The sequence below is a fragment of the Giraffa tippelskirchi genome, chromosome 1 (genome assembly GCF_054371585.1).
Source record: "Giraffa tippelskirchi isolate mGirTip1 chromosome 1, T2T-mGirTip1v1.2.pri, whole genome shotgun sequence".
NCBI lineage: Eukaryota > Metazoa > Chordata > Mammalia > Artiodactyla > Giraffidae > Giraffa > Giraffa tippelskirchi.
The window spans coordinates 75,951,045-75,977,182 of NC_137275.1; the positions used below are offsets into that span (position 1 = coordinate 75,951,045).

The 26,138-nt window shown below is 36.8% G+C and overlaps 2 protein-coding genes across 7 annotated transcripts in view; one reads left to right on the forward strand and one right to left on the reverse strand.

Moving 5' to 3' along the window:
- Positions 1-26,138, reverse strand: part of SNCA (synuclein alpha) — a 347,772-nt gene that overhangs the window by 226,325 nt on the left and 95,309 nt on the right. The gene's annotated exons all lie outside the window — the stretch shown is intronic.
- Positions 5,591-26,138, forward strand: part of MMRN1 (multimerin 1) — a 65,933-nt gene continuing 45,385 nt past the window's right edge. For all 5 annotated transcript variants that reach the window (XM_081594522.1, XM_081594528.1, XM_081594523.1 and 2 more), the window contains exon 1: positions 5,591-6,298. In XM_081594522.1, coding sequence (XP_081450648.1) covers positions 5,709-6,298 — 590 coding nt within the window. In that variant the 5' untranslated portion in view covers positions 5,591-5,708. The remainder of the gene's footprint in view (positions 6,299-26,138) is intronic.

A 26,138-nucleotide genomic window follows, 5' to 3' on the forward strand; every position in this document is an offset into this window, starting at 1 on the left:
ATGAAGTGATAGGACCAGATGCCATGATCTTAGTATTCTGAATGTTGAGTTTTAAGCCAACTTTTTCACTCTCCTCTTTCACTTCCAAAAAGAGGCTCTTCAGTTCTTTTTCACTTTCAGCCATAAGGGTGGGGTCATCTGCATATCTGAGGTTACTGGTACTTCTCCCAGCAATCTTGATTCCAGCTTGTGCTTCATCCAGTCCACCATTTTGCATGATATCCTCTGCATGTAAGTAAAATAAGTAGGGTGCATATACAGCCTTGACATACTCCTTTCCCAATTTGGAACCATTTTGTTGTTCCATGTCTAGTTTCAACTGTTTCTTCTTGACGTGTATACAGATTTCTCAGGAGGCAGGTAAGGCAGCCTGGTATTTCCATCTCTTTAAGAATTTTCCACAGTTTGTTGTGATCCACTCAGTCAAAGTCTTTGGCACAGTCAATAAAGCCAAAGTAGATGTTTTTAGTCATGTATGGATCTGAGAGCTGGAATATAAAGAAATCTGAGCACTGAAGAATTAATGCTTTTGAACTGTAGTGTCAGATAAGACTCTTGAGAGTCCCTTGGACAGCAAGGAGATCCAACCACTACATCCTAAAGGAAATCAGTCCTGAATATTCACTGGGAGAACTGATGCTGAAGCTGATACTCCAATACTTTGGCCACATGATGCAAAGAACTGACTCATTTGAAAAGACCCTGATGCTGGGAAAGATTGAAGGTGGGAGGAGAAGGGACTACAGAGGATGAGAGAGTGGATGGCATCACCTACTCAATGGACATGAGTTTGGGTAAACTCCGGGAGTTGGTGATGAACAGGAATGCCTGGCATGCTGCAGTTTATGGGGTTGCAAGGAGTCAGACACGATTGAGTGACTGAACTGAACTGAGATGTGCTTCTGGAACTCTCTTGTTTTTTTTATGATCCAACAGATGTTGGCAATTTGATCTCTGGATCCTATGCCTTTTCTAAATCCAGCTTGAACATCTGGAAGTTCATGATTCACATACTGTTGAAGCCTGGCTTGGAGAATTTTGAGCATTACTTTGCTAGCGTGTGAGACGAATGCAATTGTGCAGTAGTTTGAGCATTCTTTGGCATTGCCTTTCTTTGGGATTGGAATGAAAATGGACCTTTTCCAGTCCTGTGGCCACTGCTGAGTTTTCCAAATTTGCTGGCATATTGAGCACAGCACTTTCACAGTATCACCTTTTAGGATTTGAAATAGCTCAACTGGAATTCCATCACCTCCACTAGCTTTGTTTGTAGTTATTTTTTCTAAGGCCCAGTTGACTTCACATTCCAAGATGTCTGGCTCTAGGTGAGTGATCATACCATCATGGTTATCTGGGTCATGAAGATCTTTTTTGTATAATTTTTCTGTGTATTCTTGCCACCTCTTCTTAATAAAGCAAATCCCTTAACAATTATACAGTGGAAGTGGCACATAGATTCAAGGGATTAGATCTGACAGACAGAGTGCCTAAGAACTATGGACGGAAGTTTGTGACACTGTAAAAGAGGCAGTGATCAAGACCATCCCCAAGAAAAAGAAATGCAAAAAGGCAAAATGGTTGTCTGAGGAGGCCTTACAAATAGCTGAAAAAAGAAGAGAAGCTAAAGGCAAAGAGGAAAAGGAAAGATATACCCATTCCAATGCAGAGTTCCAAAGAATAGCACAAGAGAGATGAGAGACCCTTCGTCAGTGATCAATGCAAAGAAATAGAGGAAAATAATAGAATGGGAAAGACTAGAGATCTCTTCAAGAAAATTAGAGATACCAAGGGAATATTTCATGCAAAATGGGCACAATAAAGAATTGGACATATTATGCATCAATTAACAATGTGCTACTTTAGGAGGTTACTTAACTTCTTTAAGCTTTATTTTCTATGAGTAAAATGAGAATCAAATACTTACTTGGCATGACAGTTCCAATTTTTGGAGAAAGGCTATAGTGAAGTATTATTTTCAAAATTTTATACTGTTTTAAAGATAAGAATTTCTTATGTGAGAAAGAAAGATGCTGCTAATAATCCCTGTTAATCTAGTTGAAGCTATTCCCTGCTTCCAATATTTTATAGAGGACAATAACTCTTGCAACCATAAAATGGCTTTTAAATAATACATAGCACCATCTACAAATCTGACAAAGGTCCGCATAGTCAAAGCTATGGTTTTTCCAGGAATCATGTATGGATGTGAGAGTTGGACTATAAAGAAAGTTGGGTGCCAAAGAGTTGATTCTTTTGAACTCTGGTGTTAGAGAAGACTCTTAGAGTCCCTTTGACTGCGAGGATGTCAATCCAGTCAATCCTAAAAGAAATCAGTCCTGAATATTCATTGGAAGGACTGATGCTGAAGCTGAAACTCCAATACTTTGGCCACCTGATGTGAGGAACTGACTCACTGGAAAAGATTCTGATGCTAGGAAAGATAGAAGGCAAGAGGAGAAGGGGACGAAAGAGGAAGAGATGGTTGGATGGCATCACCGACTCAATGGACATGAATTTGAGCAAGCTCCAGGAGATGGTGAAGGACAGGGAAGCCTGGTGTGCTGTAGTCCATGGGGTTGCAATGAGTCAGATATGACTGAGCGACTGAACAACAATCTACAAATCATGAAGTCCTTAATCTAAGACTCTCTTTTAACTCCTAATTACATTTTTGTTTCAACTTAATATGATTTTTTGTTTTTTCTTATGATTAGAAAAGACTAAAATAATAATAATGAATAATAATATATTACAAAAAGAAAACAGAAATAACCCCATTATCTCATCAGCTAGAGAGAGCCCTTTTGCAAAATATACTCAATCCTTAAGGTACAATGAAAAAATGACATACAAACCAGATGATAGTACATAATATAATGAGTTTTACAGTTGCTTTCTTATAAATTACTCAATGGAAAAGAAATGGCAATAGAGTAAAACAGTTTAACTTAAACAATTTAGCAACCACAGGGGTGTAGCAAAATAATTGGGTCCAGGTGTAAAAACTCTGATGATATAGTTTAATCCAGGGATAGTTTTTATAGTAATTAGAAGAATGACTGAATATTCTTTAGGCAATAATCCCAGGAATATTATTCTTAACTGTTAGTTGATGAATATTAATGAGTCTCAAAAGCAGAATTTGAGGCTAGACTTCTGACAGTTTCTTAAGTATAGATACTTACTTTATGTCTCCAATTAAAGACTGATCCATACACATAAATCCCTCGGATGAGATGGTGATTCTCTGGGGAGTTACAGCACAAAATGGCTTATTGGATTGATAATGAGATACAGAACCTTTAGCCTTCTGATCACAAGGTCACTTGTAAGCTAGGATAGGGGTAACCAAAATCATTATTGGTCAATATGTTACAGGAGGAGAAATGAATTGCTTCAGCTCAGCTCAGTTTTTATTACCATTTGAGAGCCATTTGTTATCTCTTATAGATCCAATGAGTGACCGTTTACCACTCAAGTTCATTTGTCCTAAATAGGATCAAGATTTTTTTTTTTCAAATCATAGAAATGAAAAACTGTATGTGTGTCATTATTCTGATTATTTCTTAAACTTTCAGGATGGTCTCTTCATCTACTTGTACTAAATCTAAGGAAATTATTTAAAATTGTACACTAAATAGAAATACTTCACTTAAGAGCTTTCTAATTACTATTCTGTTCTAAGTCAAAGATAGTTGCTTGTGTCTTTTCCAGATAAAGAAGCTGTAATGTCTTTTTCTTAGTACTGAAAACTATGCTTGTGTTGTGAAAATTATGCATTTCATCACTCTTTTTAGTAAGTAATTGCTGCCTGGATTGTCTGTGCTGGACCTATTTGCTCTTTTACAAATGCAAAGTTAGTTAGTTGCTCTGTGATATATCTGAGAAACAGATGTTTTGTACTACATATCAAAGTCAGTTGGGTTGCTGCTGACTAATGTGTGTCGTAGTTTAAATAACCTCATGTTATATACTCTCTAAATGTCAACAACAGTCTACAGCCATACCACCCTGAATGTGCCCGATCTCGTCTAAACGTCAACAATAGCTTGTATAAGAGAATGACGGAGATGAGGGGGAGTAAATGTATCAAGACCAAAAAGTTAATAGTTCAGAGGAAATTTAGGTCTTGTTTCGAAACCTGGTGTCCTGTATACAGGATTAGAGACAAGGGTATATATCAGTTGTTGTTATTGTTCAGTCGCTCAGTTGTGTCTGACTCTTTGTGACCCCATGGACTCTTTGCAACCCCATGTATAAAGGATTAGAGACAAAAGTATATATCTATAATAATATATAACCAAATAGTCACGAAGTTTCCAGTTTTTTGGTTCTGAAAGAAAACATTACAAGACTGAATATTTAATAAGAACTTAACACCAGGCATTGAAGTTGACAAAAAGATTAATTACACAGAGATCTAGCCTTCAGGTAATATACAATAGAACACAAGTACATTGAGACCCAAGAATAGTCTTGCTTTATAATCTCAGCATCTAAGAGAGCACCTCACTAAAGCTGACTGGCGATTTGGGTTATTACTGAATGAATGAAAGAAAGAAGGAACATATGGATGGATGAACTATTCTAGTTTGTTACTTATATGTCCGAAGAGTATGCTATAGAAAATTTTTTTATGGCTCAGAGAGCTTAATGGAAGCCTGAGCATCAGACATTTGCTGGAACAGTGAAATCAAAAATCCCGTGAAGCATCTCTACTGGGAAAACCACCATTGAAAAGACTTTGATCAATGCAATTCCCTGTTTTCTGCTGCTGATATATTTGGCACTACAGTAAAAATACAAAAACTAATATATATGATTCCACCTTATTTTCATATGAGTCCACTCTTTCTTCATCCTTTTTTAGTAGTAAAATACTAATTACTCCCAACCATGAGAAGATAAGGATTAGGAAATAGAAGAATTGAATTTCTGATGCTTCATTCCATTAACTGGTTCTAATAGAAATTTCAAGAGCAAAATTTAGAGTGAGTTTCTTGTATACTCACATAATTCAGTAATTTATGCTTTTCTTTTTTATTATCATCATTGAGATTGACTTCAAATAATGCTACAGCTAAAGTGTATATAGAAAAATAGAGAGATGTTTTTATTTTTTCCCAATTCAGCCTGTGCTGTATGAAAGGGCAAAGAAAGCGCAGATGGAGTTTTTATTTATGCGTGTGCATGTGTATATGTCCTTAAACAAAACATGGCTCTCTGGATGGGGCACAGTTGGAAGGAAGTATCACATTTTTTTTCTCAATTTCCTTGCATAGTAGAACAAAATGTAAACTCTTTGACTTAAGCCATCCAAACAAAATTCCATCATCACCATGAAATTTCTCTTCAAAACTGAGCAACACACGAAATATGAGTGGACCTGGGAAAGTTACTTCATGTTTCTTTCATGGGTTTTCCTGATAATCATTGCCTGTGTTTTTCCATTTACCCTCAGCTTCTTCGGACACGCTTTACTGCTTCCATAGATCATCCTACCAGAGGTCACAGATCACACAGAACCTACAGAAACAGGAAATCAAACTTCCTGAGTCCACTACAAAACACAGAAACCTGTTTCCTCTTCACATCTCAAATTGGCAAACCTCTGTCATAGCAGATTCAGTGTGGAAGCAGCTGTCAGAAAGCCTAGAAGGACTTTATCCCCCAATTTTACTTGAGCTTTCTAGCTTCAAACTACTGAAATGAAAGGAACAAGGCTATTTATCCTGCTTTCTAGTTTATGGAGTGGAGGCTTTGGGCTTAATGACCCTACACACACTTGGACTACACCTGAGGATGAGAACTCCCAGAAGAACGTGACCTCTGCTTCAGTTCCTTCAAACAAAGGACAAAGTCTCCAGGTGCTGCCAACCCCCCAGATCACATCAACTGTGGCGGCCACAGCTCCTGATTCCAGCACTTCCGAAGAGAGTCTTCTGAGATCAATACCACTGCCCTCAGAGACGAGTGCATCTCCTGAGGGTGTGAGAAAACAAACTCTCAGAGCCACAGAGAAGACAGAAGAAGGGATGCTGAATTTACAAACTCTTGCCCTCCAGACAGAATCTACCCTCAACTTCAATCCTAAAGCAGAGTCAGTGTTTCTTTCCAACTCCACCCTGAAATTTCTTCAGAGCTTTGCCAGAAAGACGAATGAACAAGTCATTTCTCCAAACTCAGTTGGAGGCGTGGGAAATCGATCGCCACGGGAAACGTATCTGAGCAGAGGTGACAGCCCTGGAAGCCAAAGAGCCAGCAAACAAAAATCAAGCTTTGAAACAACTAGAGGAAAGTAAGAAAATTCTTTTTTTTCCCTTTCTAATGATATGGTTTATAAGATTGCAAGTCAACAGTTAAACAGTCTCATTTCCAGAAAGGATTTTATGTTCAAGATGAAACCAGATTATATGTCAGTTAGATGAGGGAATTGAGCGTTACCTTATCTTGAAAGGAAAAGCTGAACAAACAAAATGCAGCAATTTGTTTTAATTGAAGTGGTCCAAGTTACTAATAGAGGTACTTTAACTGGAGATGGTCACTAACAGTGTAACCTTACAGTGACTAGTTAGTTAACTCACATCAAGCATATGTTGTTTGTGCTCAGAATTACACCCACAAGGTGAAAGAAAAAAATGTCAATACAGTTAAGGTGTGAACAGATTTAAAAATTGAAACAGCCTGGTGTTGTGGAAATCAAATGGTTATCAAGATCAAACCAAGCAGAGCTGGGTTGGAATCCTGGCTCCCGTACTGTCTAGATCCTTGACTTGAGCAAGTCAGTCGATGTTCCTGAATCTAAGTTTCTTCATTTGTAAAATATAGATAGGAAGTACAGATAAAAATACCAACTTTGCAGGGTTATCATGCAAGATTCAAATTAATGAAATGTGCTTAGACACATGCTTCTCACACAATGGGTGCTCAACAAATCATATTTTACTAGTACTATCATACTGAGTTATACCATTATTATTAATGTGTTGATTAGAAAGGCCAATTTTTCAACTTGATTTTGATTTAAAATGAGAGAAAATTCAATTTGAATTGTTGAAACAAAATAATAAAACAAAGCTTAAAAGAGTATCATTAAAGAAGACTTTTAAAAGACCCCAAAAACAAGAACAAAACACTGAGAAATGCAAGTCAATGTTCTATTCATTTAATGTCCAAAATTATTTCTGTGTTTGGAATACTAGAAGTTTAGTATTATGAAACTAAACTTTCAAATACCTTTTGCCTGTAATAAAAATTTCAAGACACCAAATAATGCCTTGGAAGCTTGAGTTAAACACCTGACTATATAAACTAATTCAAGTTAATAATAGCAACTTGCACCTGCTATATGAAAGGCATTGTGTTAATGATATAAAGCTGTTTTTGATATAAAGATGAGGACACATTGGGAAGCATATAAACCAACAGATTTGTATTTATTTAATTCCATTTTCACTGTATTTCAAAGGTTATAGAATTTTTTAAATATGAAAGTAAATGTGAGTTTAACTAAACACATTAACTTGGTGGAATTTGGAAGATGCCAATGTACTATAAAATAAATACTACAGATTGTAAAATGTTCAACTTGGGATGGATATACTTTGTCTATAACAGACATTTTAACAGATATAAATTAAACTTTCTCATGTTTATGAACAACAGAATATGGACTATCAAATAATAGTAAAATGTAAACTATTGAGAATCATAGTCACTTATAAAATCATCTCTATTAATATTTTGTAATATTCTATGATTTAATTTTTTAAACAAGTTGTATAGAAACCTTAGGCACTCATAGAAAATGACTTGAACTTTTTAGAGATGTGTGTCAAGATTTTTCAATAGACTAGTAAATACAACCAAAAGAAAAAGGGAACAGTTCTAATTAAAATACTACTTAAGTTTTACATGGCATACAGAAATGGCATATAGTTGTTTCATAATTAGAAGTAGTAATTGATAACTTGATGAATACTAGATAAATGCTAATTGTTTTACCCAGAGACCTCACTGTCAAAGCTTATGAACACTTACTTATTTGATGATTGTTTATATGTTGTCTTTTATGTGCCTAACATTGTACTAGTCTCTGGGGAAATAGAGAATTTTTAAAACAATTCCTGCTTCCAAAGAATATTTTCTATAAAAAGTAAGCACCAACATGTCTCAGATTTTAAAAATTCACTATATGTTAGGAGGAAACAAGACATTAAAGTTGTAACCTGCTGAGCAGAACTCCATCCCCTGGATTTTCCAATGAAAATCATCTTAACTTATTTCTGGGGCTTCCCAGGTGGCTCTAGAGGTAAAGAACCCTCCTGCTAATGCAGGAGATATAAGAGATGCAGATTTGATCCCTGGGCCAGGAGAATCCCCTGGAGAAGATCAAGGCAACCGACTCCAGTATTCTTGCCTGGAGAAACCCATGGACAGAGGAGCCTGGCAGAGTTCAGTGTATAGGGTTGCACTGAGTCAGACATGACTGAAGCGACTGAGCACACATCTACTTAGAGAGTCTTGAACAAACTCCAGGAGACAGTGGAGAACTGAACAACGACAACAACTTAGACAGTCTACATCCTGAAGTCCTGGAGAGCTGAGGTTCTATTTCATTTTTTTGGCTGCACCATGCAGCATGCAGGATCTCAGTTCCCTGACCAGAGCTCAAACTCTCTGCATTGGGAGCACCGAGTTATAAACCACTGGACCAGCAGGGAGGTCCTGAAGTTCTCTTTAGGTAAACTTTTCATTAAGTCCCAGACTTCTTACTCATTAAGCCATGCAATTGATAATGGTATTAGAGAAAACTTAGGTCCATCTCTTATGGGCACAGTGCTGGCGAAAAAAAACCTTAACAAGGTCAAAAGAGATCTTTCATATTTTTATTTGATAACAATAATAGTAGCAAACACTTTATGGTATTTTCCCTAGTACTGTACCATTCTGAGTGTGTGTATGTGTGTGTGTGTGTATGTGTGTATATATACATGAAAATACATAATTTTCAATCCTTTAAACATCACCATAATTCTATGAAGAAGATTCTTTTACTATTTCATTATGGAGAGGTTAAGAAACTTAACTAGGGTCACTTAGCTAGTAAATTACAGGGCAAAAATGCAAACCCAGGCTGACTGTCTTCAGAGACAAAGCATTCTATCCCTATGTTATACTCCCTCAGCAAACACAGTCTACTATCCCAACTGGAAAAAATAAGTGGCCGGTATATTTCCCCACTTCTGAGGCTTCAGTGGCTATTCTTTGCTCCATAACAGAGTCCAGATTTGTTACCCAGTCAGTCACACAATGTCATCCTTGATCTGGCTCTCACCTATCTCCCCAGCCTCATCTTCTGTCACTTTCTGGCCATTAAAATTTGTAGTTTTCTAGTCCACAGTATATTGTTTGTTAAACCCATCTCTGGTCCCTGTTTGTACTTTTGGCTAGCATAGTCTTATTTTCCTATCATCTACTTCTTTTACACCTAATAATAATACCTCCAGGAAGCCTTCTCAGTTTCAGTCAGGTGGGTTCTCTGACTGTACATATACTCTGAATTCTTCTTTCACCACATTTACAGTAGTCTATTATAATTATATATGTGATCTCCTTGCATTTAGGGGCATATTTTCATTGCTAGTAAAGTATTTGGTTTATAATAAGTACACAATATTTAATGAATTGAATGTAAAGTTTATGGATCTATATGTGAATATATAGACAAATTCTTCCTAAAGAATTATTATTTCTGTATAAGAAAACCTGATTGACTGGGGATAAACTCATCTTTAGGTTTTGGGGTTTTTTCCCTACTACTCTCGGAATCTTATAGTGATTCTACTTAAAAGGAATACTTACATCAATAGAACTTTTCTGGCATATTTTTGTCTCATCTTGTACTTTGTCTCATCTTAGCACCACAGAACTCCTGGCCGCACCAGAGTTGTGGTTTCCTGTCTAGCACAGTGGAGGTTGGTCAGTGACAAAGCACTTTGAAACAGGCAGGATAAAAAGGAGAAATTAGAATTAATGTATCCATGCAGTGAGCCAATATTTGCTGAGGACTAATACGGGCTACAGTTCATGGGGTCGCAAAGAGTCAGACATGACTGAGCAACTAACACTTTCAACTTTCAATATGTCCTCAGCATCGTGCTTGTGCTGAGAGTAAAACAGTGAAAACAAACTCCCATCTGTTCTGCCTTCATGGAACCTGCAGTCCAGGAGGGCATGGGGAGGAAAAAGAGTGCATCACAAGTGCTGATGTGGAATCAGAATGGTGATCAACGTTCTGAATGAAGTTCTTAAGAATATGTAACAGGGTGAGTGGCCTACCCTGAATGCTGTAAGCCTCCCCTGAGAGGATAGTAGGTAAAATGAGATGTCGAGAGACATCCACTGCCTACCTAATAACTTCTCTCACAAGCGCAACCCCTGCACGTGCGTACCTGAATCTTCATCTCAGTGAATGGCTAGTTCCATAACTAGAAACTTTTGGTATATCTTCTACATTTTCTCTCCTGGCTTTTATATAATCAATTAAGAATGTTCTCTCCAACATCCTTAAACCCCCTAGCCTCTCTCCACCTTTACCATACCATCCCATTATCCACCACCAATCCCTTAACTTGTCCACATTTCCACTCTTGCCTCTACACGTGTGAGATCTTTCAAACTTTTTTACTGAATACATTTGACATAGAACATTGTATGTTTGACATAGAACTCGGCTCCCCTGAGTCCCTCCGTGTCCAGCCACCCGCTCCCACCCAGGTGCCGCCAGGGCCGGGGCCACTGCACCCGCACTGAATCCTGATTATTTTAAGCTAACTGTGGAAATGGTTTCCCTTGGCAATGTTTGACTTAGGAGTAGGCATGTGACCGGCTTTGGACCAAAGAGACACCTGGGAAAAACCACCAGGGGACCTCAAGGAAAAACTTCCCCACTCTTGACACTCAAGGTTTCTCTTCTCCCTCTAGACATGCGCTCTCTACTATGATCGCCACTAAGCACAGGGGGCTATTTAAAATTAAATTAATTAAAATTAAGTGAAATTAAAAATTCAGTTCCTCAGTCACACTATAGTTACGTGGTCAAGCACTCTGTTCACCTGGGGCTAGTGGCTGCCATATGGGACAGTGTAGACACAGAGTATTTGCATTGTTTCAGAAAGTTCTATTGGATAATGCTGTGCCTGGATATTTTCAGTTTGGATTTGATGCTAAAACAGTGGTAGCCATCTGAAAAACACTGAAAGGAACTAGGGATTGCAAGTGAAAATGGAGATAACCTGAGGTTTTGAAAAGCTGGCTTCCCTGATAGCTCAGTTGGTAAAGAATCTTTCTGCAATGCGGAAAATGCCAGTTCAATTCCTGGGTTGGGAAGATCCACTGGAGAAGGGATAGGCTACCCACTCCAGTATTCTTGGGATTCCCTTGTGGCTCAGCTGGTAAAGAATTGCCCGCAATGCGAGAGACCTGGGTTCCAGCCCTGGGTTGGGAAGATCTCCTGGAGAAGGGAAAGGCTACCCACTCCAGCATTCTGGTCTGGAGAATTCCATGGACTGTATAGTCCATGGGGTCACAATGACTCAGACATGACTGAGAAACTTTCACTTCACTTCAAGGCATTTAAACTTTAACTCAGCTTAATGAATTTCATTGAATGTAAGACTTCATCTACTGTGATGCATTATCTTATGTACTAATAAGAAAGTATGACATTAAAGTTTTTAGATTTATCTCTTAGAGTTTTATTATATATCACTTATGCATCCTTCAAATGAAAACATAAATAAAACCGGTTTAGCTATTTCTAAGGCAGTAACAATACCTACTGTCTGACCAATAGTGACTAAAAGATACCATTGATTTAAAAACATATTTCTGATTTCAGAGACGTGTGTCTTAAAAATTGGTGAAATTTGGCATTTTGCTCACATGCTCAAATTCACTTGGTAGCTTTCCATTACCTATAGAATAAAATTCTAAATCCTTACCATGTACACTGGGTCTTGCTCATGACCCCATATCCTTATGATCTAAATTTTCACCATGCTCCAAGTTCACTCCACTTCATTTTCTCCAGCCACAATGGACTTCCTTCTGGTTACTGACCATGTCAAGTTAATATGTATCTCAAGGAAATTTCCTATTTGCTCTTGATAGAATGCTCTAACTTCAGTATTTGGAATGATGGATTCCTTTTCTTCATGCAACTCTAGCATTGATGTCCCTCTCTCAAGCAGACCTTCTCTGACAACCCAATGTCAAATTGCCATCCTTATCACCTTTACTTTTTTCTTTAAAGTATTTATTTGAAATTATTGGGTTTATTAATATAGAAACTCATGTATTTTATATTTTTTAATGTCAAACATACACCCTGTGATACTAGGAACCTTGCCCTTCTCAATTATTATTCTATTCAACTGCTAATATAAGTGCCATGCACATAGAAAAAGCCGAACAAAATTCTGTGGAATGACTGCTTACTGGATGGATTTGCAGTTTGAAGCAGAGATCAAGGATAGAGACATAAGTTTGGAAAATATGAGAACTATAAAAATATGGATAATCAATTGAGGAGTTTTCTCTTTTTTTTTAAATGAAAAGGAAAATGGAGAGAAGGCAGAAGCCAGAGCTGGCCCTGAGAGTTTCACACTCTCTTGTTGCCATTGTATTTTATTTTGCATATAGAATGGCCATAAATATTGTAAAGTGTTAATGAAAAGGCCAGAAAGGAAAAGTTGAATGTGAAACAAGATGAATACTTTATTTGCTGAGTTTACTGGAAACTTGATTTATTTTAGAATTTCATTTGTTTATTCTTTGTATAAGCTATATAACTTGCTCTAAGTACAAATAAGTGGCTCAAGTTAAATAAATTATGATTTCTAGTATCTAAGGGTTTTCCCGGTGGCTCAGTCAGTGAAGAGTCTGCCTGCAATGCGGGAGACCTGGGTTTGATCCCTGGATTGGGAAGATCCCTTGGAGGAGGGCATGGCAACCCACTCCAGTATTCTTGCCTGGAGAATCCCCATGGACTGGGCAGACTGACGGGCTGCCCATGGGGTCGCAAAGAGTCAGACACAACTGAGCAACTAAGCATAGCACAGTATGTCTAAAATAATAAATACTATAAGTCTTTTATTAATTAGGCCACTGTAAATGCAAATTTTAAATACAATTTTAAATTTTAATGGTTTAAAAATCGCAAAAACTAACCATCTAATTAATTCTATTGCCTATCATAATAAGCATTTTTCTGCTTAATTCTGTAAATTATGATGTTTTAGATGTGAAAAATCTGGTCAATTAAATTCAGATAACATCTTAGTCCATTCAGGCTGTTATAACAAAATGAAAGACTGGGTGGCTTATAAACAACAGAAATTTATTTCTCAGTTCTGGAAGCTGGAAGCCCAGGAACAGGTTGCTAGCATGGTCAATGAGGGCTTTTTTTCAGGTTCCTGAGTTCACATTTTACCCCCACATGGTGGAAGGGATGAGGGATCTCTCTAGGGCCTTTAACTCCCAAAGACCCCATCTCTCAATACTATCATAATGAGCATTTGGATGTCAACAAATGGAATTTGAGAGGGACACAAACATTCAGTCTATAACATGTGTAGTTTGCAAAGTTCTTATCAAAGGCCTAGTAGTATCCAAGGGGATTATTCTCACGTGCTGTAAATATCTAAAAGGAAACACCATTTATGTCCTTGAGAAATAAATGTATCTACTACATTATTGCCAGTGAAAATACTGAAGTATATTCCGCATCTCAATTTTTTCTTGTTAATCATTTCCTTTTATTTCTTTGATATTTTTACTCACTGAATTGCTGCTGAATATATAAATACATATTGTATGATACATGCCAGATTTTAAGGAGTGCTTATATAATCTAGGTGATGAGATGAGAAGTGTTTGTATACTTTGTTTACTTAAATATGAAATTAATTTAAAAATGTGTTACTTGAGGGGATGCTAAAAGAGTCAGTTTACAGGAACAACTGATTTAAGTATAGCATTAAGCATCACAGCATCTACTAGCCTGCCTTTCCTGAGGCTCTGCAGTTTGCACAGTGGGAAAGTCTGACACCTACTGGAGTAGAGTTTACAATGTCCCTGAAAACATTCAAGTCACAGGATGGGGAAAAGAAACAAAAATAAAATAAAATTAGGTAAAATAAAACAAATGTATGAAAAAAAGTTTGAGGTACCTTTAGTGATTGCTACTTACAAAAATTCATATGTTATGCATATCTAATTCAATGTACCTCTTAAAAATGTTCTATCATTGGCTTTAAAACTTGAAAAATAGGTTCGGTCCAAAAGGCAAACTCCATGCACATTCTGGGTAGGGGGCACCCTCAGCTCATTCTCCTAAAATTTTACACTGAAAATTACTACTATTATTATTATTATTGTATATACACAATAATTTGTGACTCTGAGCATATGTCATTAAAAACTCAATTATATTCACTACATCGTGCCCACCATGGAAGGCAAATCAGTGGTGCCTGACAAAAGACTTTCATTGCAAAGGATGGTATATAAAAGGTTTTTTTTTTCTGAAAACCTAAGTTAACCAGAAAATTCAAGTATCAGAAATTTCCCATCATCTGAGATTTTCATGATTGCCTCTCAAGATCTGTTTCAAATATTTCTATGATTCTTTTATAAAACTAATATTTCTATCCCAGTTTAAATATTATATAGACTTTAGAAAATGGATGGGCTGTATAAAGGTATTACACTAAAATAAAATGAACCACAATTTTTAAAATTTGAAAATGGTCATTTTCTTAAGGAGATTATTATCAAGATAGACTTATCTTTTGGATTAACTGCCAAAACTGAATATAAAATGTCTAATGCTTTATTTGTGTGTGATTTACATAGTAAGAATCTTTTCACTAAATATAAATGCTTACTTCCAAGTTCTGTTAATATTTCTTTCACATTGTATATTTCCTTTGGACTACTTTCTCCTTTGTAACTGGTGCACTACCTATAAATCCTAATCTATACAGTCTATGAAATTCTCAAGGTCAGAATACTGGAGTGGGTAGTCTTTCCCTTCTCCAGGGGTCTTCCCAACACAGGGATGGAACCTAGGTCTCCTGCATTGCAGGCAGATTCTTTACCAGCTGAGCCACAAGGAAAGCCCAATGAAAATAAAGATTCCTATAAAGATTACATAACATTTGGGAAGTATTTAGGTTCATGTCTTCTTGGGACTATAGAGACATCTGGAATATATTTCTTCTGAGAGCTAAGCTTCATCATATACATTGAACAGCAACAATAATAGTCTTCTATATTGACCTGATATACATAAGCATTTACCATTAAGATGAATTTATCAGGTCATTAGAGAAAAAAAAGGAGCTATCTTTACTAGTGTATGAGGCAAAAAACAAAGTGGGAGATTTATACATACATATATACATCTGTATAGGTATCTATTCCCTTCATGAAAATATCCTATTGAACTCTCTGAATCATGTAGTCATTAGGAGCAGCAGCAACTGTTTTAAATATATTAAGTCATTTAATCTCACAACAATTTGTGAAGTAGGTAACATTATTAAATTTATTGTATAGATGAGGAAGCCACATTTAATGAATAAGCTTATGGCCAAGTTGTTTAATTTCCTCTTGTCCCTCATTGAATCCCTGTTCATCTCAATAAGGGGATGACAGGAAATGAAGTGAAAAGGCCTTTAAATACATAGTCTCTCAAGTACAAAACCTTATCCAACTTCCAAGAGAAAATTACATACCATTGGCTAATTTATGGTGGGAATTTTGCTGATTGACTTTGATTTCTAGTGCATAGTCTCAGGAATTGGTATTTTCATGTTATTGTGTCAATTCAAATCACAGGGTATGAATATAAACATTTAAACATCGACTTCTATGAAGAGGATGACAAGCAATTTATTAATCTGAGTTTTAAGAACTAGTATAAATACATAACATTAATTTTTCTAGATTGGTGTTTTCTGTTTCTTAAGAAAAATACTTGTCATGGTTATTATTTAAATGAATCCTTTGTTGCTTCAGTCCACTCTCAATTCAGGATAAGAATGGATATGTGTGGGCCATGGTTTGGTCAGTGTGTACAGCAAACGGCAAATGACCAACTCATGGAATTTTTGTTTTTAATTTAGTGTTTTCACTGTCTCCTTGGAAGACTGGATTTCTAAAATGTTTCAAAGTAGAATGATTGTTTATTTACAGTGCTTTTCTTAGTTCATTATCCACAAGACTTCAAGTTGTCTGAATCAAAATAGAATCTTCTTCTATCATTACTTTTTTTAAGTTCTGCAAGTGCATCTCGTGTTCATAAATAACCAAAGATGTCCGCTTTTCCGTCAAACAAATCTTTTACCTATTAACTTGGAAAATCCCAAGGATCAATACAAGACTTTTTCAGTACATGTTGCTGCACAAAAGCAAGTGTTATTACCCTTAAAGAGAATCCCAAACGCAGTCTGCTGTTCGGAGGGTTAGGACCCCACGGAAAGCTCAACACTTCAAAGAAACTCTCTCTGTTTGCCATAATCAGTCTGGAAAGGTACAAAGGATTTCTAGATATAAGCAAAATGCTTGTCTGGGATCATTACATTTGCTTTTAAACTTGCCTGTCACCATTTCACCATGCTGAATTTTCTATTTTTAAGCTTATATTTTCAAATTATTCGGTTTTAAAATTATATTTACATATTTAATATCCCTTAATGAGCTTATTTCTTTGGTAGCATAAACCTAATTATGAGTCACACCAGGGACTCTTTGGTTGTGGATAGTTCTCCCAATTTACACTGGATCAAAGATTGCTGGGCCATGAGCAATCTAATGATTTGCTTTTTTGCCTACTACACTATTTTAATCATTAAATGGTTTTACTATTTAGTGTTTTAAACAATCACTGCAGGTGATGCTGATTTACTCTCACAAACAATATCTAGCTACTTTTCTATCATCTTTTTTTCCCCAAACCCAGGTTACAAAGTGACAGTGGTACTTTTTTCCTGCCTCACACTGTCCCCTCCATAATCATTCAGCCAATGCTTATGTGACAAGACAATTTAACTGGGCTTCCGCTGAAGTTAATCATTCCCTGTAATTAGAATAATCAGTGGATTTGCATGAAAAATTTATTTTTAAAAATTCCTTTATTGTAGTATTTAATTTTTAAATTTTTGTTACCTGTTTTTGCCAGTTCTTTGTTTCACATTATTTTTCCAAGTATCACCACACTTGAACAAAATTTGCCAACGTGTCTTTTTATGTCTTTACAGAACTGAATTGTCAAACTTCTCATTCAAAAGAACCTTGAACAATAAGCTGTATAATGCTCAATTTATCTGCCTTAGACAGATGAATGACTGAGTCAGCTTTATTTGTAGGAGACCTAAATATTTCAAAGCAGATATTTAGTGACTCTGGGGGAAAATATGTTCCTTCTTTGGTTTTTAACATTTAGGTTGATTGCTGTATTATTTTAATAATAATCATCATTATTATTTTAAGCAGCATAGATTTCTTATATTTTAGTGATTTGGTGACATACATCTCATACTGATTTGTACTCATTTGTTGCTGTTCAGTTGCTCAGTTGTGTCCAATTTTTTGCAATCCCATGGACTGCAGCACGCCAGGCTTCCCTGTCCTTCACTGTCTCCTGGAGTTTGCTCAAACTCATGTCCATTGAGTTAGTGATGCCATCCAACCATCTCATCTTTTGTGGCCTCCTTCTCCTCCTGCTCTCAATCTTTCCCAGGACCAGAGTTTTTTCCAATGAGTTTGCTCTTTGCATCAGGTGGCCAAAGTATTGGAACTTCAGCATCATTCCTTCCAATGAATATTCAGGGTTGATTTCCTTTGGGATTGACCAGTTTTATCTCCTTGCAGTCCAAAGAACTCTCAAGCATCTCGGAAGCATCAATTCTTTGGCACTCAGCCTTCTTTATGGTCCAAATCTCATATCTGTACATGACTACTGGAAAAACCATACCTTTGACTCTACAGACTTTTGTTGGCACAGTGATGTCTCTGCTTTTTAATATGCTGTCTAGGTTTGTCATAGCTTTCCTTCCCAGGAGCAAGCATCTCCTAATTTCGTGGCTGCAGTCACCTTCTGCAGTGATTTTGCAGCCCAAGAAAATAAAGTCTGTCACTGTTTCCACTTTTTCCCCATCTACTCGCCATGACGGAGAAGGCAAAGGCACCCCACTCCAGTACTCTTGCCTGGAAAATCCCATGGATGGAGGAGCCTTGGTAGGCTACAGTCCATGGGGTCACTAAGAGTCGGACATGACTGAGCGACTTCACTTTCACTTTTCCCTTTCATGCACTGGAGAAGGAAATGGCAACCCACTCCAGTATTCTTGCCTGGAGAATCCCAGGGATGGCGGAGCCTGGTGTGCTGCCGTCTATGGGGTCGCACAGAGTCGGACACGACTGAAGCGACTTAGCAGCAGCAGCAGCAGCAGCATTCGCCATGAAGTGATGAGAGCAGATGCCATGATCTTAAGTTTTTTGCATGTTGTTTTTAAGCCAGATTTATCACTCTCCTTTTTCACCCTCATCAAGAGGCCCTTTTGTTCATTTGATGTTACAGTCATGAGCTTTGTTACTATACTTTGTAAATCATTTCTGCCTCCACCCTCAATAAAAATAGTCTCAGTTACAAATGAGAGGGAATATGTATCTTGTTATATTTATATATAGGGAAAAATGATAGAAATAGAAACCTAAGAATGAAAAAATCATATAATCCAATCATTCAATTAATCTATAGTTATTAAGAAGTTTCTTACAGTTTAGAAGAGGATCTCTTATAATAAAATAACTGGTATTACAACCAGAAGTGAGGCTGATTTTTGTTTTCCCAAATAGTATCTATATATTGCAGTCTCATTCCATTAAAAATTAGAAAAATACTTTTTCAGATATTACAAGCACAGTAAAAACATTTTCCTGACTTCTGCCTATAGCAACTAGGTTTCATCCATTTATCTTATATAATTTTCTTTCTCATATGATTTGTTTAATAAATTATTTTTATAAAATTTCAAATAATTTTTTGTGTCTATACTCATTTAACTATTACCGTTTAACTCTCTCTCTATTCCCCTACAACTTCATTTGTAACATTAATATATATTTTCAATTTAAGATACCTTGAGGTGTGGAATATCTTTGAATATCATTTTGGATGGCTTCTGCCAGAATGTCAACTAAAAATAGGTACTTTAATAAAGGCTATTTTTGTCTGATCACAACATTTTTGGAAAATGACCTACTTTAATGCTGTTACAGTTTCTCAGCCTCAGAGAATGATCAATTCATATTCCTCTACTATCTTATATGTTGAAGAGAGTAAGCATACACGCATGAATATAAACAAAGGTTTTTAGAAATGGGCTTGAGAAAATTTATAGGTACAATATGGTCTAATTGATAAGGCATGGATCAGTACAGCAATTCAACTAAATCTTTCTGTAAGGTGGGATTTATTTTTATGTTATTCTTAAAGCATACTTAAAATTGTGTGATATTTGATAAAAAACGGATGTGTTATAATATCTACTTTTACCATACACATCCCTAAAGACTGTATCATTTGCTTTTTTAGCTTTATGTAAGAAAAGAGCATCGCATGGTATTATTTCTGTAACTTGCTTGCATCACACAAGTTTAAGTATTGATGAATAAATCTATGTGTAAATATTTCAGAATGTATTTCACCATTCTGTGGTAAATGAACATTGAAACTACTCTTAAGCTTTGATAATTATGACTAATACTGCTATAAATACTCAAATACATGATTCCTGGTACACATGTGCCATGGTTTCTCTAAAGTGTATATCTAACCACTGGATCACAGGATTTGATGTTCATTTTTACATGATATTAACACATTGGTTTTCAAAGTGGTTGTGTCACTTCATAATTCCACCAATAGTACGTATGAGATTCCAATTCTCTATCTCCTCTGAACACATGAGACTGTCAAATCCTCAATGTTTGCTTTTTGGAGGTATAAAGCATTATTCCAGTATGATCTTAATTTGCATTTTCTTGATGTTGACAAGACTGACCTTTTTACATGTATGATATACATTGGTATTTCTTTGTATAAAATGTTTGTTCAAGTAGTTTATCCATTTTTCAATGTTCTATTTTTTGTCTTTATATTACTTATTGGTAGGAATTTGTTATATTTTTTGGATGTTATTTTTTTTGTCTTTGCCAAATATCTTCTCCTGATCCACAGTCTCTCTTTTAAGATTACTTCTGGTGCTTTCACATGAATAGAAATTTTTAAATTTTATATATTTAAGTATTTTAGTTAGTACAAAGAAAAACAAGAGGGTTGTTTTTGTACTTTAACCTTATATGTTACAAGATGGCTAAATTCACTCATTACCTCCAAAATGTTTTTGTAAATACATCACAATCTTCCACATGAAACATGTTTTCTGCAGGTAAATATAATTTACTTATTTTCAGTCTACATGCCTTTCTCTTTCTTATCTTATTATACTAGAAAAGATTCCCAAGTAGTGAAGATATTTGTCCGTGCTTTCAAGAGGTTTAGAGTTTTCGCTCTTCCTTTGAGAGATTTGACCTTTTATTTGGTTAATTTTCACATCTGGTTTAAGATAGCAGTTCAACTTCATTTGTTGGCATGTGGCTATCCATTTGTCTGGTCTTGAAAAGAGTATTATTTTCTCCTTTAAAGCGCTCGGCACTCTTGACAAAAATCAACAGAATATAAACATGAAGTTTTATTTCTGGACTCTAACTTTGATGCATTGATCTCTATCTATAACCTATTAATTAAGCCAAGTGCAAGTCTTAATTAATGTAGCTTTGTAGTATGCTTTGAAATTGGATGGGTAAGTACAGAATGCTTTATTTTCTTTTTTTTTCCAGTATATTTTGGCTATTCTGAGTTACTTGTATTTCCCATATGAATTTTAAGCTTTAAATTTCTGTAAAAAAGCCAGCTGGGATTTTGATCAGGATTGTGTTTAAGAGATAGGATGGCAATACTCACCAAATTGATCTAACAATGTTAAGTTTTCTAATTGGTAAACACTTTTCATTTATTTAGGTCACCTTTAAGTTCTTTCCATGATGTTTTGTAATTTTTGTAATTCCTTTGTTAAATGTTTCCTGAGGATATGATTATTTTGATACTAATGTGAATGGAATTGCTCTCTTAGTTTCATTTTTTTAATAGTTTCTAATGTGTAGAAACACAACTATTTCTCACATATTGCAACCTTTCTGTATTTTCATATTAGCTCTAGTAGTGTTTTAGTGAACTCAGAATTTCCTACATGCAAGAAATATGCAAATATAAGTTTTACTTCTTCCTTTTTAATATGGATCCATTTTTTTTTTTACTCTTCCCCAATTACCTTGAATAAAACCTCCAGTAAAATATTAAAAGTTTCATCTTAATGGCCCACTGTCATTTTCTTTAAGAGCCTCATATAAGTGCTTAGCCGTAAGTCCAAATTTAGGAATCCCAAAATGACAAAACCCAGCCATTCCCCAGAATCCACACAATTGCCATCGGTAGTGAGTACAGCTACTCTAAGTATTACTTTCCTTCTATTTGCAATAAATCTGTTTACCCTTTTGATAATTCAAATTGTATGTATCTTAAAATTGGTTGAAAATTTATGCTTTTATATCCCTAGTCTACCAAAAAGTTTAAAGTGAGGATTATATTTTGGTCTGAAGCTTCCTTAATTTTACTACCAATTAGTATTTCATCCACATATTGGATTAAAACTCTATTAACTGGAGATCCCTAAATTCCTTGGCTAAGGCTTCCCCCAAAATAGGTGGCAGCAGGGAGGGGCATGCTAAAATCCTTGTGATAATACCATCCAAAAAATATAGCTTTATATTAGTTTCTGGATTGTCCCATTCAAAGGCAAACAATCCTTGGGACTCAGGGCTATGTAGTAAAAAGCATCTTTTAAATCTAGAACTATAAACCAGCAGTAGGCTCTAGATAAAGTTGTTCACAAAGCATATGTATTTGGCACCATAGGATATATATCCTTTACGATTTGGTTAATGGCTTTCAAATGTACAAAAATGATAATCTCTGATCCTGAGTTTTTGTTATTTATTAATTGGCCATGTCACATGGCTTGTAGGATCTTAGTTCCCTGACCAGATATTGAACCTGGATCACAAGGCTTCCCCTGTGGCTCAGCTGGTAAAGAATCCATTTGCAATGCTGGAGACTTTGTTCTGTCCCTGGGTTGGGAAGATCCCCTGGAGAAGGGAAAGGCTATCCATTCCAGTATTCTGGAGAATTGAGGACTATACAATCCCCTGGAGAATTCCATGGCCTATACAGTCCATGGGATTGCAAAGAGTTGGACATGCCTAAGCGACTTTCACTTTCACTTTCTTTCACGAATCACAACAGTGAAAGCCTGGAATCCTAGCCAGAAACCAGCTAGGGACCTCTCTCTGAGTTTTTGTACAAGCAGGATTGGAGGGTTATGTGTTGGTTAAGAAAGTCATATTAATTGGCATATAAGAAATGTGGCTATCAAAGGCTTTATACTTTCCTCCACATGCTTGTTTTAAAGATTGTTGCTTTGAATTTGGAGTCCTGGCACCTGGACAAATTTTACTACTATTGGGTCAGCCATCTTAGTTCTTACTGTCCTCCTGTCATCCCAAACATCTGGACTTACCTTCCTGAAATTTCTCAGGAATTTCAGGTTGATGCTTTTCTCCCAATTAGAACAGAACAGCTTGGAGAGTTTCATCTTTTTAGGATCATCTCAGTAGGACAGCATTTTATTTATCAAATTATATGGGCTTTCTTGGTAGCTCTGTCAGTAAAGAATCTGCCTGCAATGCAGGAGTCCTGGGTTCAGTCCTTGGGTCAGGAAGATCTCTTGGAGGAGGTAATGGAAAACCACTCAAGTATTCTTGCCTGGAAAATCTCATGGACAGAGGAGCTTGGTGGGTTATAGCCCATGGGGTCGCAAGAGTCGGACACGATTTAGGGACTAAACCACCACCACCATAGATCAGAGGTAGAAAAGAATGAGTGACATATACAAATCCCCTGGGGTAGACCTTGGTCATCCAGACCTGTGGGAACTTGTCTCGAGGGATATTGCCCTGCCTGAGGCAGAGGACCCCCTGGACTAAATTATGTGCTCTGGTGAGTACAGGGGAGGGAGACCAATATCTTTTGATGATCTGGAAGGAAGAGTACAAGGCCAGAGCTGGACCTGCAGCTCTAGAATGGTTGGTGAAAACCTCAGCACCACTTGCAGAGATTCCTCCCTTCATATAGGGAGAGAACTACTGGAAACTCCACAGGAGGAGTCAAGGTCATCATTAGGCTCTGACTCAGGCAAGATAGGCATTTTCTGAGGGTTTCCCCTCTGAATCATAATTTTACATCTCTTTTGCAAATCCTTATTCTTCTAGAAATACCCAGTTTGGTTTTGCTGCTGAAAATTGTATGTAATAACTCAGAAAAACCAGTTGAAGTGAAATATATGCCACCATTACATGCCTATTCTTAATCTGAGAAAAGTGGATAACCACAGCGCAAGGCAGAGCTGATGGTAGAACAGCCAGGAGTCCACCATCATTTGAGGAAAAATAAGCCCTTTAGTGAAACTGAGCTCTGCAGTTGGCTGATATGATTTCCTCCATAGTAGTGCTCAAAATAGTTTACTTGTTGGCTAGCAAAAATACCAAGAGCCTAGAAAGGCCTTTCCTCACCTTCATGGGGTGGGTCTGGTGTCAACCAGCAGAAACTCAAGGTCTGGATAATGCAATTGTTGGCTGCACCCTTGAGTTCACAGGAGATAAAGGAAGGCACCAATCTGCAGTTCAAAGCATACTTTTTCCTTTATAGGAAGTACCTGGGCACAGTAGAGCCTTTCCCTCCTCGCCAATTCTTCACCTTAATGCTGGTTCTGAGGGGTCAGCCCACCCCTTCAAGAGTGAAGGTTTAGAAAGAGAGAGAGAGAGAGAGAGCATGTGGGCATGCAACCCTACATCAAAGCTTGGTCAATATCTTAAGTTTTAAACCCAAGAGCTGAGAATTGTCCACGGATTGCAAATCTCAAGAAAATGACCTTCCCTTACTCCCCACAAGAAGAAAGAAATCAAACAGCCTCAATAGGCATGAGAGAGAAAGTAAGAATCTTAGGATTTAGAAACCAGTTCCTAGTTTGGTTTGGTTTCTGGAAAGAAACAAGCCAACATAGCAGTGACTTGGATATAAGAAGTCCCCGAGACATCACTGAAGAGAATGACAATCTCAAAGATGACCAGCTCGGATGTGAGGACTCATTCAGGAATCACTGGAAAGCTTTCCATTAGAGATGGTTGTTAGAAGTATAGTGTACACACGTCTTATCCAGTTGCCAAGGAAATCCATACGCATTCCCAAGACTGCCACCAGCTTGGTCAGAGGATCCTCAGTAGTTTTCTCCCACATGATGGATATGGGCTTGCCTATTGCAGAGGATCCTAGGAAAGCCCAGGCTCTGTCTCACTCACCACCTTGAAAGCTTATCTGATGAGGAGGGTGGAAGAGGTGACCATATCACCTTGCAGAAGGTGAAGTAAGGAGGCTGCCTGGAATTTGACAGAGGATACAGGTTGAGACAGTGAAGGCCAGGGAAGCCTGGGATGCTGCAGTGCATGAAGTCACAAAGAGTTGGACACAACTGAACAACTGAACAGGTTGAAATAATCAAGCGCTCACTTCTTTCAGAGCATGTTGGGGTTTAACCTTCCTAGTAGAAAATCAAAGCATTTTACCTCCCCAGCAGAGAGCACAGACAAGCGAATCAAGACATTTGGGCAATTTCCAGGCAGAAAGCATTCACCTCAAAGCCTCCTCCACGTTATAGCCCATGGCATTGAGCACCACCACCAATGTTTGTTCCTACTGGCAGAGCTTCCTTTCTTACATACATATGTTGTTGTTTGTCACTAAATTATATCTATGTTTTGCAACCCCTAAGACCGTAGCCCTCCAGACTCCTCTGTCCATGGGATTTTTCAGGCAAGAATACTGTAGTGCATAGCTATTTCCTTCTCCAGGGGACCTTCCTTACTCAGGGATGGAATCTGTGTCTACTGCATTGGCAGGCAGATTCTTTACTGCTCAGCCACCAGGGAAGCCCTGCATACATATACACACACACCCTTAAAAGCAATTTAATGCCTGCTAGCTTGGCTCATACAAAAGAAGATTAAAATTACCAGTGAGGAAAAACCAAAATGTATTCAGTTGTATAAAGGCTTCTTCCCTTTCAATAAACAAGAATAAAGCAAATTTCCTCCCATTTTTCCTCTTTTACAAAAGAAGTCTAATTGTAAGCGAGTGTTATAATTCAAAGACCCATTCTCTGGCATTTTCCCCCCGACTCCAGCTGATGTTAGAGCTACGCTGTGTAACAAAAGAAAGCCATTTTCTTTTTTGTTGTTGTTGTTTTTCATAACTTTAGTATACCATATATACAGTAGGAAGTTTTATATAGAATTGCAAGAACATCATACCATTTAAAAATAAAAGCACACAATTGAAAGAGCCATGTTATAAGAAAGGACAGGTGCAAACTTACTGATAGAGTTCTGTAACCAAATGATTCTTAGATACCTCCATTAGAAAGTGTCTCCATCTTTGAGATAATTCAACCTTTTCCAGCCACTCTTAGATGTATTTAATACTACTTAACTGCGATTTTCAATGAGCTTGCTAAGCATTCTCTTAAAGTTTTATTTGTGTTTTGGAAGGTGTTCTTTTTTTTTTTTTTGCTTTGTTTTATAGCTGGCTAAATGTAGGCCAAGTTGACTATCATATTTATTATTTAAACTGCAAGTAATTATATAAAATTATTTTTTCCTGTGACTGCTTTAACTATCTCAACCTTCCTTAAATTCCTATTTGTCTAATAACATTGCCCCACCTGTTTTGTTTCTTTAATCTCTTTCATTACTCACTCTAAAGGCACATGGGTGTCTTATATCATGCTGACCAACTTGGAAATAGATAATTTTTCTTCTAGCTCCCATTTTACTAA